Source organism: Monodon monoceros, unplaced genomic scaffold, assembly GCF_005190385.1.
Source record: "Monodon monoceros isolate NGI ecotype Baffin Bay Population unplaced genomic scaffold, NGI_Narwhal_1 Super_Scaffold_5, whole genome shotgun sequence".
Taxonomy (NCBI): domain Eukaryota; kingdom Metazoa; phylum Chordata; class Mammalia; order Artiodactyla; family Monodontidae; genus Monodon; species Monodon monoceros.
Genome location: NW_021703782.1, coordinates 17,733,594 through 17,754,093, shown reverse-complemented (window position 1 = coordinate 17,754,093; position 20,500 = coordinate 17,733,594). Strand labels below are relative to the sequence as shown.

Genomic DNA, 20,500 nt, shown 5'->3' with positions numbered 1-20,500 from the left:
CTGTAACAAGAAATTAAAATAAGTAGAATTAATTTTCAGTATTGCCTATATTTTCAAAACAATATATTTTATTTATTTATTTATTTGGCGGGAATACTATTAAACTTTTATTTCTTTTAGCAGTGATATTTTGCAAAGAACTGTAAAATATCAAATACCTTTTTCTTTTCTTCTTCCAAAGGATGAATTTAATTATCCTCTGGACAATGTGCATCTCTTGGGATATAGCCTTGGAGCCCATGTTGCTGGCATTGCAGGAAGTCTGACCAATAAGAAGGTCAACAGAATTACCGGTAAGAAAGCAATGCCATTTTTCTTATAACAAAAGACTTGAGATGCCTGTCATTTTCTGAAAGAGAATCAGACTGTTTGTCAAACAACCATATGTGAGTGGTAGTCTTCTGGGTACACCTGGCCATTTGGTTATCCCATGGGAGGGCTCTTTTTCTGGAGTAAGATAAAATACAGACGCTTGCTCTCATGAGCTTACCGTCTAATGGCAGTAGAAGAGAAATGGTTGCAGAGTTAAGCACAGAGAGCCCAGTGGTGTCTCTGAGAAACCCATTTCCCTCCTCCCTCTGCTCTGTGCTTTGATAGTTTATTGCACACACATATGTCACCTCTCCCATCAATACTGGGAAAAATGAAAAAGGACCAACACCAGAGGCCATTTGGAAAAAGGAGTCTTGTCATCTGGGCCAATAGCAATTGGTTGTTTGGCCTGTGTAGAGAGGAAGAAAGAGCCCAGCACTATATAAACGCCTTCTAACCAGGCTCAGAAATAATTTATTGATACAAAAGGGAATCAAGTCATACTGAGTGAAAATTGTTATTTAATGGCTAGCTTGAGAAACTCAAATTTTATTTGAGAAGGAGTTAAGCTGCTTTGATGAATCTCAGTAATTTAAAAATCCAGTCACTATAGAATAGGAGGTGTTAATAAGAATCTATGTGGCTGCCATTTACATTCAAATGATGAACAATGGAATGATAAGGTGATACTGGAGGAGACTAAAACTAATGGGCATTTAAAAAGCTCTGAGGACTTTTTGTTTTCCCACTAAGGCCTAGATCCAGCTGGACCCAACTTTGAGTATGCAGAAGCCCCAGGTCGCCTTTCTCCAGATGATGCGGATTTTGTAGATGTCTTACACACATTCACCAGAGGGTCACCTGGCCGAAGTATTGGAATTCAGAAACCAGTAGGGCATGTTGACATTTATCCTAACGGAGGCACTTTCCAACCAGGATGTAACGTTGCAGAAGCTATCCGTGTGATCGCAGAGAGAGGCCTTGGAGGTAAATATAATTTAGAAGTTAATTAAATGTTAAGTTTTCACCTTAACTCTTACTGACCAAGGGTCCTACCCATTCTCCACAAGTACGTAGTTTGAATACACACATTTAGCAAAGATATGTTTTTGAAGAAGTCTGTCACATTTAGCATGACCACCTCAGAGGCTCAGTACTTCCTGTGGTCAGAGAGACATTTCATCTTATATTGCAAACTACACTTATGTTGTAAACTACTGCACTTGCAGTAATAAAAGGAAAAAAAAAATGGTGAGATTTAGACAAGAGAACTGCACTGCCTTTGAAAGTGTTATCTGGCCACATGCTAAACTTCGAATACAGCTGCAAAACAAGTTATTTTGAATTTTACTAAAAGTAAAGGACATGTTAATTAGTCCAAATTTCTTTTGTCAGCCTTTTAAAAGAGATGTACAAGTCAGAAACAAATCGCCATTCCCTAAGAATAAATATTCCAAAATTTTAAGAAGAAAATACGATTTAATATTAGTTTTTAATATTTACTTTAATAATCATGTTAGCTGTGTTAATTTTATGATTTGTTTTAAGGGACCTTTGCATACCTTGTGGACAATGGGACCTACCTGTAGTCAATATGCTCAGGTGTTTTGGGCATATATTATAGAATTTACAGCATAATGTTACTAACTTCAACTGTTATAAAGCTTATGGTAATAGCTGCACGTTTATGACATTGCTGATTATTTCTATAATTCATTTAATGTAAAAATCATTAGCAGTGACACACCCCTCAATTATACATAGTATCAATATCTATGATAAAATACTATTAATTTAACAATTATGCCTGCCCTTTATGATGTGGTTTCTAGAGTTATGTTTCTAGAAGCATTTAGAAGTATTATATGCTTTCAATATAAGAGAAAGTTGTGATAAACTGGGGGAAATTAACTTCTATCTTGGATGTCTCTTATTATAGCTTCATAAACATACTCACAAATGGAGACAGCAAAAACATCAAAAGTTCCCTATAAATTTGCAACTTTGGCACTGTTGGGGGTAGGTGAGAAGCTGCCGCCAAGAGTGCCTCCTTAAATAGGACCTACAATCAAGGGGGTCATTTTATTCTAACACCACACCTCAACTATTTTAGACATGCAAGACGAAACACTCATTGTGGACTGTCACAGAGTTGAAATGTTCTTTGTGTCTCTTTTGCCCCAGATGTGGACCAGCTAGTGAAGTGCTCCCACGAGCGTTCCATTCATCTCTTCATTGACTCTCTGTTGAATGAAGAAAATCCAAGTAAGGCCTACCGGTGCAATTCCAGGGAAGCCTTTGAAAAAGGGCTCTGCCTGAGTTGCAGAAAGAACCGTTGCAACAACTTGGGCTATGAGGTCAATAAAGTCAGAGCCAAAAGAAGCAGCAAAATGTACCTGAAGACTCGTTCTCAGATGCCCTACAAAGGTAGGCTGGAGACTGTTGTAAATAGGAAAATTGATTTGATCCTATTTTTCTTATCATGCTTGTTGCATCACATGTACTGATTCTGTCCATTGCAACAGAGATGATAAAACGATGTTGCTGAACTCCGATCCCTCACCTGTGTTTCTGTTGGTAGAGAAGGAGTTGTACTAATCCATTTTACTGAAGCTCCTAATTCCCATTGCCAGTAAGACCCAGGGCACAAGTGCACTGCTCAATGCAGCAGCCCTGCTTGCCACCATCCTTTGTACTTGTGACCATTAGCATGGACCACTGCATTAGCACCAGGCTCCAAGTTAATCTGAAACCATTCATCCAGGGTCAGCAAACTATGGCCCATGGGCCAAATCCAACCCACCACCTGCTTTTGTAAATAAAGTTTTATTAGAATATAGCCACACTAATTCATTTCTGTACTGACTAAGGCTGCTTTCATGCCTCCACAGCAGAGCTGAGTAGTTGGGACAGAGACTATTTGGTCCCACAAAGCCTAAATTATTTACTCTCTGGCCCTTTATAGAAAAAGTTTGCAAACTCCTAAAGTTTGCTTTCAGTGAAGGCAAGAACCACCTGTATTTGAAAATATAACTATTCCTGGGAGGGAAGTCTATACCAAACTTTCTAAGATATTCCCATTTTGTCATGAATTTGTTCACAGTTGAATTTCAAACTTGGCAGCTTGTTCAGAGCAAGACCTGCAGGAATTGAAGGGAGACAGGAAGAGGAGATAATCAGATAAATCTAGAGAGAGGGACTAATGTCAGAAGGGCTAGTTTATGTGGAGTCCAGGTGGAAGTATGAGGGAAGAGATGGCATTGAAGAACAGTTTCCCAGGGTAAAATATATCTGATAGAGGCACCCATTTTTAAGGTGGTTTGTTAGAATCTAGAGGTGCATTTGGTGGTCCAGAGGTTTGGAGCATCTATAATTCAAGGAAACATTTTAAGCAATGAGGGAATCCTTAGTTTCCTTGACTTTTCAGAGTAGGGAAGTGTGTGTCAGGTATAGAGGAGACCATAATCTTCTGAAGAATTGGGCAGGGCTCACTCATCCCCAGCATCCTGCCTCAGTGTTCTCTGGGGACACTTCGGCAGTCAGAGTTCCCTTGCTCTGGTCTGTGGCGATGCCTGCAAGGGCTCCATTTAACCCAAACTCTTTCTCTTCATCCTTTACAGCTGTGTTGCAAGCCTGCTGCCTTTCCTATCCCTTAACCTCTCCCGCATCCCATCTACTCAGGGTTTTTAGTAGAGATGGGGAGAGTAGGAGGAGGTGTGGAAGTTTAAGTACCTGCTTCTGGAGGCTCTCTCTAATACAGAACACTTTAGGAACTGGCTGTCTTTACAGCCTCACTGGTGATTTAATGAAATAATGTTATTGTGAGCCTATTATTTACTGACTGTGTGCTAGACAGTGGAGAATAGAAGGTACACGTGACCCTCTGAACTGAAGGAGCCTACATACAGGGTAGGGAGGTCAGACATACCCAAGAAACATGAAGAAACATGGTCACATACAGTGACAGTAAAAAATACCAAATGTGCTTGTTCCAGATGCTAAGGGACAAAACAGCCAAGGAAAGGTGGAGTTCATAGTGAAAGCTTCATGGGAATTTTGGCCTCTTGGTTTGATCTTCCTAGTACCCCATCAAAGTTGACTACTTTCTGGGTTGGCTTTAGCAATTCAGATACACCTGGATTCTTCCTATCCACTACAATCACACTTTAATGCAGGGGAGTAGAATTCAAATTCTGAATTTTCTAGTAGTGAGCACTGTACAGACATGAAGAAATCTTTCCAAGCCACACATAATTATAGTCATGTATGAGCACTTCCTGTTGATCATTAGTAAGGTACTGTCTGTCGTTCAGAATTGCCTGCTTATTTCGGCTGTAGTGTTCCATAAAGACTGATCAGAGGTTGTTCTGCTTTTCTCTCTACAGTCTTCCATTACCAAGTAAAGATACATTTTTCTGGGACTGAGAGTGATACACACAGCAACCAGGCCTTCGAGATCTCTCTGTATGGCACTGTGGCCGAGAGCGAGAACATCCCTTTCACCCTGTGAGTAGCCACGGAACATGACCTCCAGCATGTGGGTTTATCATGGCACTGCTACCTGCTCTAATCATTGGTCTGAGGAACAGAAGAGGCATAGGACACCTAGAAAAACACATATTTAACAGAAAAATTTTTTAAAAGCTATATGGCAAAAGATGTTCATTGCAGTGGTACATATAGTAGCATAAATTAGAAGCAAGGCAAGTGTCCAAAACTGAGGCAATGGCTAAGTGAATTGTGGTTTAACAAATCAAGAAAATCAATCTAGCCTCTAAAAACTGTAATTATAGAAAACTAGGTAAAACGTGGCAAAAAGTGAAAGATAAAATATGAAGTGAACAAATAAAGAATAGAGAATTGTATTATGTACACTATGACTGTAACAAAGGACACGTTCACATATCAATACAAATTGAAAGGGAATATATGAAAATGAAAATAATATCTCTAAATGGTGGACTTATGAACTTTTTTCTCTTAAGAATTATATTACATAGTTCATATTGTTAGGATAAAAGTTGGAATACATTAAAGGTACACATTAGTGTAGATATTGTTTAAAATACACTAAATGCCATTGACATGCATCTTGCATATTTTGTTGGACATTTTTTGCATTTGAAAAATATTCCCCGAAGAGTAAAGCTATTTATATCTTAGGAGGAAGAAAAAGGAAAAAAAAAAACCACCCTGCTTTCCAGAACTAACTAAATATGTTGATTTTTTATTCAGGCCTGAAGTTTCCACAAATAAAACATACTCCTTTCTAATTTATACTGAGGTGGATATTGGAGAATTGCTAATGTTGAAACTCAAATGGATCAGCGATTCGTACTTCAGCTGGTCCAACTGGTGGAGCAGCCCCGGCTTTGCTATTGAGAAGATCAGAGTAAAGGCAGGAGAGACTCAAAAAAAGTAATTAAATTTATTTTTCTCCATTCATTTTTTAAAAAAATGGTTATTTTGCCTTAATCTCTAGCCTACAAAGGTAGCTCACATGTTTTTTTCTTCTTTTTTCCTTTAACATCTTTATTGGAGTATAATTGCTTTACAATGTTGTGTTAGTTTCTTCTGTATAACTAAGTGAATCAGCTATATGCATGCTATATGCATACTATATCCCCATATCCCCTCCCTCTTGTGTCTCCCTCCCACCCTCCTTATCCTACCCCTTTAGGTGGTCGCAAAGCACCAAGCTGATCTCCCTGTGCTATGCTGATCTCCCTGTGCTACGCGGCTGCTTCCCACTAGCTATTTTACATTTGGTAGTATATATATGTTAATGTTATTCTCTCACTTTCTCCCAACTTACCGTTCCCCCTCAAGTCCATTCTCTACGTCTGTGTATTTATTCCTGTCCTGCCCCTAGGTTCTTCAGAACCATATTTTTTCTTTTCTTTTTAGATTCCATATATATGTGCTAGCATATGGTATTTGTTTTTCTCTTTCTGACATACTTCACTCTGTATGACAGACTCTAGGTCCATTCACTTCACTACAAATAACTCAATTTCGTTTCCGTTTATGGCTGAGTAATATTCCATTGTATATATGTACCACATCTTCTTTATCCATTCATCTGTCAATGGACACTTAGATTGCTTTCATGCCCTGGCTATTGTAAATAGTGCAGCAATGAACATTGTGGTACATGACTCTTTTTGAATTATGGTTTTCTCAGGGTATATGCCCAGTAGTGGGACTGCTGGGTCATATAATACTTCTAGCTTTAGTTTTTTAAGGAAACTCCGTACTGTTCTCCATAATGGCTGTATCAACTTACATTCTCACCAACTGTGCAAGAGGGTTTCCTTTTCTCCACACCCTCTCCAGCCTTTACTGTTTATAGACTTTTTGATGATGGCCATTCTGACTGGTGTGACGTGAACCTCATTGTAGTTTTGATTTGCATTTCTCTAATGATTAGTGATGTTGAGCATCTTTTCATGTGTTTGTTGGCAATCTGTATAACTTCTTTGGAGAAATGTCTATTTAGGTCCCCTGCCCACTTTTGGCTTGGGTTGTGTGTTTTTTTGATATTGAGCTGCATGAGCTCCATATACATTTTGGAGATTAATCCTTTGTCAGTTGCTTCGTTTGCAAATATCTCCCATTCTGAGGGTTGTCTTTTGGTCTTGTTTATGGTTTCCTTTGCTGTGCAAAAGCTCTGAAGTTTCATTAGGTCCCAATTGTTTATTTTTGTTTTTATTTCCATTTCTCTAGGAGGTGGGTCAAAAAGGATCTTTCTGTGATTTATGTCATGGAGTATTCTGCCTGTTTTCCTCTAAGAGTTCTATAGTGTGTGGCCTTACATGTAGGTCTCTAATCCATTTTGAGTTTATTTTTGTGTATGGTGTTAGGGAGTGTTCTAATTTCATTCTTTTACATGTAGCTGTCCAGTTTTCCCAGCACCACTTATTGAAGAGGTAGTCTTTCCTCCATTGTATACTCTTACCTCCTTTATCAAAGATAAGGTGACCATTTGTGCATGGGTTTATCTCTGGGCTTTCTATCCTGTTCCATTGATCTATCGTTCTGTTTTTGTGCCAGTACCATACTGTCTTGATTACTATAGCTTTGTAGCATAGTCTGAAGTCAGGGACTCTGATTCCTCCAGCTCCATTTTTCTTTCTCAAGATAGCTTTGGCTATTCAGGGTCTTTTGTGTTTCCATACAAATTGTAAAATTTCTTGTTCTAGTTCTGTGAAAAATGCCATTGGCAATTTGATAGGGATTGCATTGAATCTGTAGATTGCTTTGGGTAGTATAGTCATTGTCATAATGTTGATTCTTCCAATCCAAGAACATGGTATATCTCTCCATCTGTTTGTTTCATCTTTAATTTCTTTCATCAGTGTCTTATAGTTTTCTGCAGACAGGTCTTTTGTCTCCTTAGGCAGGTTTATTCCTAGGTATTTTATTCTTTTTGTTGCAATGGTAAATGGGACTGTTTCCTTAATTTCTCTTTCAGATTTTTCATCATTAGTGTATAGGAATGCAAGAGATTTCTGTGCATTAATTTTGTATCCTGCTACTCTACCAAATTCATTGATTAGCTCTAGTAGTACTCTGGTAGCATCTTTAGAATTCTCTATGTATAGTATCATGTCATCTGCAAACAGTGACAGTTTCACGTCTTCTTTTCTGATTTAGATTCCTTTTATTTCTTTTTCTTCTCTGATTGCTGTGGCTAAAACTTCCAAAACTAGGTTGAATAATAGTGGTGAGAGTGGGCAACCTTGTCTTGTTCCTGTTCTTAGAGGAGATGGTTTCATTTTTTCACCATTGAGAACGATGTTGGCTGTGGTTTGTCATATATGGCCTTTATTATGTTGAGGTAAGCTCCCTCTAAGCCTACTTTCTGGAGGGTTTTTATCATAAATGAGTGTTGAATTTTGTCAAAAGCTTTTTCTGCATCTATTGAGTTGATCATATGGTTTTTATTCTTCAGTTTGTTAATATGGTGTATCACATTGATTGATATGCATGTATTGAAGAATCCTTGCATTCCTAGGAAAAATCCAGTTGATCATGGTGTTTGATCCTTTTAGTGTGCTATTGGATTTTGTTTGTTAGTATTTTGTTGAGGATTTTTGCATCTATGTTGATCAGAGACATTGGCCTGTAGTTTTCTTTTTTTGTGACATCTTTGTGTGGTTTTGGTATCAGGGCGATGGTGGCCTCGTAGGATGAGTTTGGGAGTCTTCCTCCCTCAGCTATATTTTGGAAGAATTTGAGAAGGATAGGTGTTAGGTCTTCTCTAAATGTTTGATAGAATTCACCTGTGAAGCCATCTGGTCCTGGGGTTTTGATTGTTGGTAGATTTTTAATCACAGTTTCAATTTCAGTGCTTGTGATTGGTCTGTTTATATTTTCTATTTCTTCCTGGTTCAGTCTCGGTAGGTTGTGCTTTTCTAAGAAATTTTCAATTTCTTTCTGGTTGTCCATTTTATTGGCATATCGTTGCTTGTAGTAATCTCTCATGATCCTTTGTATTTCTGCAGTGTCAGTTGTTACTTCTCCCTTTTCATTTCTAATTCTATGGATTTGAGTCTTCTCCCTTTTTTTCTTGAGAAATCTGGCTAATGGTTCATCAATTTTGTTTATCTTCTCAAAGAACCGGCTTTTAGTTTTATTGATCTTTGCTAGTGTTTCCTTCATTTCTTTTTCATGTATTTCTGATCTGATTTTTATGACTTCTTTCCTTCTGCTAACGTTGGGGTTTTTTTTGTTTTTCTTTCTCTAATTGCTTTAGGTGTAAGGTTAGGTTGCTTATTTGAGATGTTTCTTGTCTCTTGAGGTAGGATTGTATTGCTATAAACTTCCCTCTTAGAACTGCTTTTGCTGCATCCCATTGGTTTTGGGTCATCTTGTTTTCATTGTCATTTGTTTCTAGGTATTTTTTAATTTCCTCTTTGATTTCTTCAGTGATCTCTTGGTTATTTAGTAGCATATTGTTTAGCCGCCATGTGTTTGTAATTTTTAGTTTTTTCCTGTAATTGATATCTAGTCTCATAGCGTTGTGGTCAGAAAAGATACCTGATATGGTTTCAATTTTCTTAAATTTACCAAGGCTTGATTTTTGACCCAAAATGTGGTCTATCTTGGAGAATTTTCCATGAGCACTTGAGAAGAAAGTGTATTCTGTTGTTTTTGGGTGGAATGTCCTATATATATCAATTAAGAATATCTTGCTTAATGTGTCATTTAAATCTTGTGTTTCCTTATTTATTTTCATTTTGGATGATCCGCCCATTGGTGAAAGTGGGGTGTTAAAAGTCTCCTACTATTATCGTGTTACTGTCGATTTCTCCTTTCATGGTTTTTAGCATTTGCCTTATGTATTAAGGTGCTCCTATGTTGGGTGCATAAATGTTTATAATTGTTATATCTTCTTCTTGGATTAATCCCTTGATCATTATGTAGTGTACTTCTTTGTCTCTTGTAATAGTGTTTGTTATAAAGTCTATTTTGTCTGATATGAGAATTGCTACTCCAGCTTTCTTTTGATTTCCATCCTTTCACTTTCAGTCTGTATGTGTCCCTAGGTCTGAAGTGGGTGTCTTGTAAACAGCATGTATACGGGTTTTGTTTTTGTATCCAGTCAGCCAATCTTTGCCTTTTAGTTGTAACATTTAATCCATTTACGTGTAAGGTAATTATCGATATGTATGTTCCTATTACCATTTTCTTAATTGTTTTGGGTTTGTTTTTGTAGGTCTTTTCCTTCTCTTGTGTTTCCTGCCTAGAGAAGTTCCTTTAGCATTTGTTGTATAGCTGGTTTGGTGGTGCTGAATTCTCTTAACTTGTGCTTGTCTGTAAAAGTTTTAATTTCTCTGTCAAATCTGAATGATATCTTTGCTGGATAGAGTAATCTTGGTTGTAGGTTTTTCCCTTTCATCACTTGAAATATGTCCTGCCACTCCCTTCTGGCTTGCAGAGTTTCTGCTGAAAAATCAGCTGTTAACCTTATATGGATTGCCTTGTATGTTAACACTAACCCTTGCTGCTTTTAATATTTTTTCTTTGTATTTAATTTTTGATGGTTTCATTAATATGTGTCTCAGTGTGTTTCTCTTTGGGTTTATTCTGTATGGTACTCTCTGTGCTTCCTGGACTGACTATTTCCTTTCCCATGTTAAGGAAGTTTTCAAGTATAATCTCTTCAAATATTTTCTCAGCCCCTTTCTTCTTCTCTTCTTCTTCTGGGACCTCTGTAATTCAAATGTTGGTGCATTTAATGTTGTCCCAGAGGTCTCTGAGACTGTCCTCAATTCTTTTCATTGTTTTTTCTTTATTCTGCTCTCTGGCAGTTATTTCCACCATTTTATCTTCCAGCTCAGTTATCCGTTCTTCTGCCTCAGTTATTCTGCTATTGATTCCTTCTAGAGTATTTTTAGTTTCAGTAATTGTGTGGTTCATCACTCTTTGCTCTTTAGTTCTTCTAGATCCTTGTTAAATGTTTCTTGTATTTTTTCCATTCTGTTTCCAAGATTTTGGATCATCTTTACTATCATTACTCTGAATTCTTTTTCAGGTAGATTGCCTATTTCATCTTCATTTATTTGGTCTTATAGGTTTTTACCTTGCTTCTTTGTCTGTAACATATTTTTTTGTCATTTCTTTTTTTTTTCTCTCTTTTTGATGGGTGGTGCTGTATTCCTGTCTTACTGGTGGTTTGGCCTGAGACGTCCAGCACTTGAGTTTGCAAGCAGTTGGATAGAGCCGGGTCTTGTTGCTGAGATGAGGACATCCGGGAGGCCTCATTCCAATCAATATTCCCTGGGGTCTGGGGTTCTCTGTTAGTCCAGCGGTTTGGACTCAGAGCTCCCACCATAGGAGCTCGGGCCTGACCTCCAGCCTGGGAACCAAGATCTCACAAGCTTTGTGGCATGGTTAAAAACAAAAAAGGAAATCAGAAAGAAAGGAAGGAGCAGTACCATATCAAAGGATAGAAACAAAATAAAATTAGAAAGATAAAAAATATATTAGGAAAAATAAAACTATAATTGAAACAACTGCAACAAGGTAAAATAAAACCACACAGAAAAAAAAAAAAATCCTTGGCTATGGGGGTGGAATTTAGGCAGGGGGTGGAACTTAGGCAGGGGCGGGGTTTTGGGTAGGGCGGTACCTAGGCTGGTGGGGGACTGACGCTTGAGCGTGGGGCGGGACCTAGGCGGGGTGACGTTCAAGCGTGGGGCGGGGCCTCTGCCTAGGAAGTGCACAGAAAGGGAGAGGCAGCACATTGGAAGGAGGGCCTCTGGAGTGTGGGGTTCTGGGGTTTGGAGGTAAGGCCCTGAGTGAGCGTGTGTGGGTGGGGTTTAGGCTGAGCACATTGGAGGGGCCCTCAGAGTGTAGAAGTGGGGCCCTGGTTGGGGGTGTAGGGGTGGGGCTCAGGTTCTGCGCGGCAGGAGGGAGGCTCCAAGGGCAGAGGATTAGGCCCGGAAGCCCAACAGGCTTCCCATTTGCTAAGTGGACAGGGAAAGCACTGGCTGCGTTCCCTTCCATTCCTTCACATCCCACGACCACCGTCTCCCCCAGGGTCTCCCCCACCCCACTGGACCCCCTAACCGTGGGTGGGTCCTATGGTGTAGGAACTTCTCCCCTCCGCCAGCCGCCCCTCAGGGGTGCCGGAGGTCCGGCCTTTGTTTTTGCTCCCCCTTCTCACCCTCCCACTTCCTCAGGGCCAGCATGGCTGGAGGGGGCCTCGGTGGGTAGAGGATCAGGCCCAGGATCTCAGCAGGTTCCTCGGGGTCCAAGTGGGCAGAGGAAACCTGGCCACGCTTCCTTTTGATCCTCTGGCCCCCAGTGGTTCCCCAATTTACCCCTTCCAGCGTGGGATCCCTTCCCCACCCCCAGCCGCCCCTCAGGGGCGCCAGTCCCATCCCACCTCCACTTCTCATCCCCCTTCACTCCCCCCATTCTCCGTGTTTCTACCTGGTCGCTGGGGGTTCCTCCAGTCCCCTTACGTGTCCGTGGTCCCCCACCGGTGCCTGGTAGGTGCCCTAGTTGTGAGAGACGCGAATTCCGCGTCCTCCTAGTACGCCATCTTGACTCTGCCCCTCTCGACTTCGCCCCTCTCCATTCATTTTCATTCACTCTAATGTTATTACCTAGAAATAGTATTTATGGAGCCTCCAATGTTCAGGTGAAACTTTAGTAAGCTTTGTCTTTAAAACTACATTACCTAGATAATTACACCTATCATTTTTTAGGTGTGTTATTTTATTGTCATACTAGGGAAGTAATGGTATCTCTGCATTTTATGGAAAGAAAACCTAAACTCTGAATTGCCACAGTCATTGAGTGAGAGTTGAGATTAGAAGTCAAGAATCTCAGCTTCTCATTTAGCACTGATTCTTGCAAGCACAAAACAGTTATGCAGAGAACCTCAGAGATGCCACTTGGACATTCAAAGATTAAAACTAACCTCTTCAAGAAGGACAAGATTCCAAGATAATCTCATCCTCTCTTCCCAACCCCACTCCACATAGATAAAATGAATTGCATAGAGAGCCCCATAAGATTTAAAATTTTATACTAAATGTACCGGGATTTTGCAAACTGTAGTATACTATTATTGTAAATAAAATGACTCTTTAAATTAGGATTGATAAGGAATTCTCTGGTGGTCCAGTGGTTAGGACTCAGTGCTTTCACTGTGGAGGGCCTGGGTTCAATCCCTGGCTGGGGAACTAAGATCCCCTAAGCCACGAGGCATGACCAATGAATGAATGAATGAATGAATAAATAAATAAGTGTTGATAATGTATTTCTCTTTTGTCATTTTCTTTTAAAACCAAAAGCGGGGAAAAGAGGTTGTGAATGGAGAGGCTGTACAGAGTATTTGTTTTTCCAGCAGGGCCAGTTGAAGGCTAGTTTGTGAATTCCCTAATGCAGACACTAAGAAGTGGTAAAATTGATCTTGTATCATTTTTTGGTGAAAATATTGTGATTTTAAGCCTGTTCCAGGCTGTCTGTGCTGTCTGTGTGCCTGTCTGTACTGATGAACTAGCTTTACTGCTGGACAGTGGGTTAAGCCCTCAGATAACCCTCTGATTCGGATGTGTTGCTGACCTGAATGGCCTGAGTATAAACAGGTAATTATTGGAAATATCAAAACAATCAGAACGATTATGTAGGATTCAAACAGCCCTGACTGAACCATTTATTTTTGAACATTTTTATTGTTCCAATATGGTGTGCTCACGTCCATTTTCTTCCACAGGGTGATCTTCTGTTCCAGGGAGAAGATGTCTCATCTGCAGAAAGGAAAGTCACCTGTGATATTTGTGAAATGCCACGACAAGTCTCTGAATAGAAAGTCTGGCTGGTGAGCATCATGGGCTAAGGCTGTCTGGGTATCTTGAACTTGCTCTCTGAGGGATGCTGCTTCATGCATTACCCTTCATCCCTGAACTAAAGGCTTGGACTGAGTCTTGTGATCAGAGCCTTCGGGTGGCCTTTCTCAGGCCTCTTGCATACACATTAGACCAGTGCATTTGCTTTTGGCAGTACTTCCTCTATTTTCTTCTTCTTTCTGTTCTTTCTGCCAGCTCTGACCTTCACCCCAGGTGCACTTTTTAGATTTTATTTTACATCTTGAACTACCACAGAATCTTCACTTCTGCTTTTTCCTGTACTGCCCCATTTACAGACCCTATGTGCAGTGGATACAACACAAGTTAGTAGCCGTGATTGCGGCTGTGGGTGCAGCTCCTCCCAGGATGTACCCAGGGGAGCAAAACATCAGCTGCAGCCCGAGTCCTCCTTGATTCTCCAAGTGCCAGCAGATTCCAGGACAGAGAGCCAAAGGGGCAGCCACCAAGCATCCATCTCAAAACCCCCAAAGACGGAAAGCTAGTGGACTTAGAGTTTAGGAGATGGTTCTCTTTTCCATCTCAAAACAACTGCCTGGCTCTTTTCTACCTGACCTTTAAGGCTAATCCACATGGCAGCTGTCAGCTGAATCATTCCAGAGTGTCAGTACTAAGTAGAGACTGAACATGTGACCTTCCCCGTCCCCTCCTGAATTCCCAAAGTGTGCCACTTTCATTCCTCCACTCATTCCACTGCCAGAAGCCAAGTGCTGATGGCTTATAAGCATAAAGGGGGAAAGCTTAGATCATATCATGTCATATCATAGAAGGCAGTGACATAAGAAACAATGGGAAAAGTTGGTCACAACATCATCTGGAAATAGAAAAGCCAATTGCTTTCGGTTTGTCTTCTCCCAGTTACATTTATAGACGAAAGTACAGAATAAGAATTTTCTAATCAAAAAAAGTATATTAAAGACCCTAATGTGGAATATCTCTATTATTTTTAATTTCCATTTTATAAGATAGTTTATCCATGGATAATTATGGATTTTGAATAGATTAGAGAAAATAGGCAAAAAGATAATAAAATCATTGTAACTATCACCCAGGGACAACCCCCAACTAGCATTTTAATTCATATCCTTTCAGACTTTCTCTATGCACATGTAATATTTATATTTTTTAATTTTTTTAAATAATGGCATTATGACATATGTACTTTGAGTGACAAGATGAAGCCATCTGGATTGAAAACATTAATGTAAGAGCACTCAAGATAAACTTGAAATAGAGAATAGTTACTGGTATTGAGCCAGGGAGAATAACTGAATATTTATCTAAGTGGAGACTTCTACTAAGAGCTTCATTGCTTTGTTTTTCCTCATCACAAATCTGAGGCAATTTCACACTTGCTTTAACTCTTTGAAAGGAGCTCCTATATGAAGTTTTATACATTGCTTTTACGTTACCTATAAACATACACAAACACACCTCTGCATACATTCTCTCCAAATCATCCACAACTCTAAACATATAATGTGAATTTAAAAACAAAACTCGAAAAATTAGGAAATAACTCCAGCTGTTTATAAAGTATTTCTGGTCATATTGGTCATATTATTTATATAAGTTGTAAGACTTTATCTGAGATAGTTATGATACATTCCTCACCTGATTATAAGACTACTGGAACAACATGTATTTAGAGAGCTTTTTTTTTGTTTTACATCTGATCTTTATCTAGGAGGTAATTATGAATCAGACTCTGCAGTTTGTCGCCTCTGTGACTAAATTAATCAATCAAATAAAAGCTTCTCTTTCTCTCACTTTATGATATAACTCGTTAGAACTCTCAAGAAAAGAAAAAATAGGTATTTTATTTAACAAGTTTTAGAAGTAAGCAATCTTCCTAAATTTTGAAATCATTTGGTTCAGTCTTCTGAAAATGATACTGCTTATCAGGACATGGCTAAGTATATATTAGAGTGTCTTTTATTGCTATGAGCCTGCCACTTCCTCTGATTCAGTTTATTCTCACAACCTTTGTTCTGAACTTCCAGGTGACTACTTTTTCACCATGAAGGTAGTGGGGGGAGGGGGGAAGGGTTATAAAACACTAAGCAGGTAATAAATTGCCGTTCTTCCTCTGTTTTCTCTCAGAAACTGGGAAAATCTACAGAAGAAAGAACAGCCTATGAATTCTATGAAGAATGAAGTAACTTTTACAAAAGACGCCCAGTGCTTTGGGTGGTTAAAGGTGGACTTTCCTGAGTATTAATCCCAGCTCTATAGCCTTGTTAGTTATTTTAGGAGACAGTCTCAAATACTGAAAAGTGGCTAATTCAATTTGAGGAGTAGAGTGGCCAAATAGCACATCTTTCAACATTAAAAAATAGCAGATATGAAAAGCACTGCCTTCTGTCCTTTGAGAAAGAAATAAGAATTGTTTGGGCTCATGGTAAAATAATCAGACCTCTTCATATAGTAAGTTTAGCCATAGCCTAAAATTGATTAGAACCTCACATTTTAATTGGAATTCTGCATTTTCTAGACTGATAGCCTTTTCAAAGTTTTCTCCAGGTCTAAATATAGAAAGTGATTTTCGGTGGCATGAGTCGGACCCATTTACTTATCAGTCAAAATACCTACTTTCTTGGAATGATCCTCTTGCCATTGGGATGTAGCCCAGGAGTTAACCAGGAACTAGTGACTTGGAGAGAGGAATGGAGAATGGAGTGCTATGAATGAAGCACTAGAGCTTTAAATACTCCCTGCGGTTGGTTGCATCATAAAAAAGTTACAAATTAAAGGACATATAATATTGAGATCAATTAAATCTTAATAGGCTTTACTGTTTATGGCTTAGTCTTTCCCCTTCCTTTTCTTGCTTTGTCTCAAGATTATATTTTAACAAATTTCCCTGGATAGGTGTTTAAAATGAGCCTGTTATCATCAGCTTACACATAATTTTAACTACAGAGAAAGAAAATGAAACAATAATTTTATTATCAGATTTTCAAAATTATATTCATTGATTTGAAGTCCTGTAATATATGATGGTTACTATTTAATTTTAGGCTTATTCAACCATGCTTCAGTCAGACTTTGAGCATGTCTCTTTCTTCCCTAATTTTGATAAGAAAATATGTGTTCAAGGTCAAATTTTGCATCATGCAAACTCTTACAAATTTTAGACAAGGATTGTTTTTACTAAGTAAAGAAATAGAAGAGTTACAGGATATATTCATAGGCAGTGCTTAAAACCATCGCGGGCAGTTAAAAGGATCCTCCATTGTTATAATCACATGGAATATCATGAGAGTTGTTGTTGTTTTTAACAACTAGTCAAGAGTGAGTGAACAATTATTTATAAACTAGATCTCATATTTTCAGAATGCTTTTCTATATATTATTATAAAATGATAAAGAAGTCAAATATCTCAGAGGCTATTGCTGGGAATCCAAACTGTGAATGTGTGTGGGTGTCTGAACACATATTCACATATGAAGCCCCACATGTATGATTATTCCTCAGCGTGGCTTGGAAGGTAAATGATCAAGAGATGTATTGGAACATATTGGAGTAGAAATTGTTCCAGTGGTGCCAGAACTTAAGCCCTTCATCTGAGAAATATGGTTTTGCCTGTACAAAATAGGATGAATGTTGTGATTGACATCAGCCAGCTTGGAATGAATTCTCTCTAAAAATAAAATGTTGTGCGACATGTTGTTGGCATCACCCTTTATTGTTAATTCATTAATTCTCTGGATTTGGGTTTTGAGCAAGTGTGCATCAACTTTAGAAAATATGAATCAAATCAGTGTATGCCCCTGGGAACTCTGGCTTCTACAGACTTCACTATATATATCAGCAATGCTTTGGCTTTAAATGTTATTTATTAGCTGTAAATATATGTGTGTATGTGTAAAGGGAGTTTGTACATATTGGAAAGGTCGTTGTGGCTATCTGCATTTATAGCTGTTTGGTGCTAACTTTGTACATGTCTTTATCAGTGACAGTCTCACTGAGCAAACTTACTCTTATGAAGTAATACAATAAAATGGGCTTTAAAAAAACACAAAACTTACTTAACTATGTGAAGAAATGGAATCTGCTTTTAATAAAATTTATGAAATTTTATTACAATACTAAGTCATTACTTTGTATCATTTAAACCCCTCCAAAAAGAAATTTATTCTTAGGGTAGATTCATTAAGCAAATTTTTACTGAGTAATCCTATGTTTAGTAAAAAATATAGCTTCTAAAAATTACAGTGCATATTATATTTTATTTTTTTATATTTACATGTGTACAAAGTCTTAGAGATCCTTTACATTATAGAGAAAAATGATACAGAATTTTTCCTAAAAAAATACACAGGACTTTCCTCGCCTGCCAGATACTTTTTAACAAGTAAAATGTTAGATTAATATAAAAATATCTTTCACCATTTTCTGGAATAGTGTTTCTATTTCTGAGGTCTGACCATTAGCCACAAAGTCAGTGGCATTTGTGCAATAAAATGAATTATTTGGGATGAGAGGGTGCATTTTTAGACCTTTTCTTTGAATTGTCTTGATAATGAGAAAGAACAACATACAGGGTCTTCCCTGGTAGTCCAGTGGTTAAGACTTCACCTTCCAATGCAGGGAATGTGGGTTTGATCCCTGGTCAGGGAGCTAAGATCCCACATGCCTCACAGCCAGAAAACCAAAACATAAAACAGAAGCAATATTGTAACAAAATTCAGTAAAGACTTAAAAAAGAAGGGGACTTCCCTGGTGGCTCAGTGCTTAAGAATCTGCCTGCCAATGCAGGGGACATTGGTTCGAACCCTGGTGTGGGAAAATCCCACATGCTGCGGAGCAACTAAGCCCATGCACCACAACTACTGAGCCTGCGCTGTAGAGCCCACGAGCCACAACTACTGAGCCCGTGTACCTAGAGCCCTTGCTCCTCAACAAGAGAAGCCACTGCAGTATGAAGCCAGCACACTGCAAAAAAGAGTAGCTCCCGCTCGCTGCAACTAGAGAAAGCCCATGTGCAGCAATGAAGACCCAACACAGCCAAAAATAAATAAATAAGTAAATAAATAAATTAATTAAAAAGAAAAAGAACAACGTACGGTCCATCCATGTAACTAAGTAAGGATTGGTTCTTAGAACAATCAGTACTTCTTAGTACTCCTGCATCAATTTCTAGAGCAGGGATTGCCCTTCCGGGACTCAGAATAGCTTGCAATTAGTTTGACTTCCTGGTCCACACATTCTTCATTTAAAGAGTTATGGATTGGGCTTCCCTGGTGGCACAGTGGTTGAGAGTCCACCTGCCGATGCAGGGGACACGGGTTCGTGCCCCGGTCTGGGAGGATCCCACATGCCACGGAGCGGCTGGGCCCATGAGCCATGGCCGTTGAGCCTGTGCGTCCAGAGCCTGTGCTCTGCAATGGGAGAGGCCACAACAGTGAGAGGCTCACGTACCGCAAAAAAAAAAAAAAGTGTTATGGATTATACATTTTGTTTTTCTAGTTAAACTAAAATAAGTATGGTTTTATAAAATCTGTAATGACCTCTTAAGAAATTTAGACAGTTAGTTACTAATGTTCTAGACACAGCCTCCGTTTTGTTCATTAGGGAAAGTCTTTTGGAACACAGAATTATTATATCTGAATGACACCATCCAATAAGGTATGCTTATCAGCTACTTCTGGGATAACCCAAGCTTCTAACCTACCTTATTAGCATTCAAACTGTGCCCACTTAACTTCAGAAATGCAGTATCTGTACCTGATTGTTCTCATTTCCACTCTTTAAGTGTCAAAAGATTAAGGAATACAATCAATAATATTGTAGTAACTTTGTATGAGAACAGATGACTACTAGACTTATCATAGCTATCATTTCATAATGAACTCTGGAGTTCAGCTGAGGGTTCCCCTTGAGTCTTTGGCTGAGTACTGGTCATTGTGTATATATGTGTGTGTGGGAGTGGAGATAATGAACTACCAAAGGTTCAGGAAAGAACCATCCAAAAGGAATAGAGAAAATAGTACCTATATAGTTCACACAGAAATAAAATAGTGCCTGTCTCCAATTTACAGACTAGAAAAACCTCATAATTAGTGAGTTATCAAGTAGAATACACAAAAGGGCTTTGCCTTGGTAGTTCAACAAAAATAGCTCTAAAATAAACACTTCACTGGTCCTGTCAACACAGCTTAAAAGCAAGACCCAAAGGCTAAAATTGTTTCTAAGAACCTGCATCCCAGAACAAGGCTAAAGAATATTTATAAGAATTTTAAGCATCCACCAAGGCAAAATTCACAAATGTACCTGATCAAAATTATCAAGAATGCAAAAGGCAGAAAAACATGACCCGTAACTGAAAAGAAAAGAAAAATTAACTAATCAAAACCAACCCAGATGATAGAATCTGTAGTTTAGGACATTAAAACAGTTATAGGGCTTCCCTGGTGGCGCAGTGGTTGAGAGTCCACCTGCCGATGCAGGGGACACGGGTTCGTGTCCCGGTCTAGGAAGATCCCACGTGCCGCGGAGCGGCTGGGCCCGTGAGCCATGGCCGCCGAGCAGAGCTGTGCTCCGCAACGGGAGAGGCCACAACAGTGAGAGGCACACATACCACAAAAAAATAAAAAACAACAAAACAAAGAAACAAACAAACAAAAAAAACAGTTATAATGACTACATTTTATGTGTTCAAAGAGCTACAGGTAAGATTATGTTAAGTATAGAAACATGGAAGCTTCTTTTAAATAATCAAACATCTAGGGATGAAAACTATAATGTTTGAGATGAAAAATAAACTGTATGGAATTAATGACAGCCTAAGCATTGCAGA

At 38.9% G+C, this 20,500-nt stretch overlaps 1 protein-coding gene across 1 annotated transcript in view; it reads left to right on the top strand.

The window, feature by feature from the left end:
- The window catches only part of LPL (lipoprotein lipase), a 29,767-nt gene extending 11,980 nt beyond the window's left edge, over window positions 1-17,787 (top strand). The window contains exons 4-10 of the mRNA XM_029203732.1: window positions 182-293; window positions 1,066-1,299; window positions 2,497-2,739; window positions 4,698-4,818; window positions 5,548-5,730; window positions 13,547-13,651; window positions 15,801-17,787. Coding sequence (XP_029059565.1) covers window positions 182-293; window positions 1,066-1,299; window positions 2,497-2,739; window positions 4,698-4,818; window positions 5,548-5,730; window positions 13,547-13,651; window position 15,801 — 999 coding nt within the window. The 3' untranslated portion in view covers window positions 15,802-17,787. The remainder of the gene's footprint in view (window positions 1-181; window positions 294-1,065; window positions 1,300-2,496; window positions 2,740-4,697; window positions 4,819-5,547; window positions 5,731-13,546; window positions 13,652-15,800) is intronic.
- The last annotated feature ends 2,713 nt before the right edge of the window (window positions 17,788-20,500 follow it).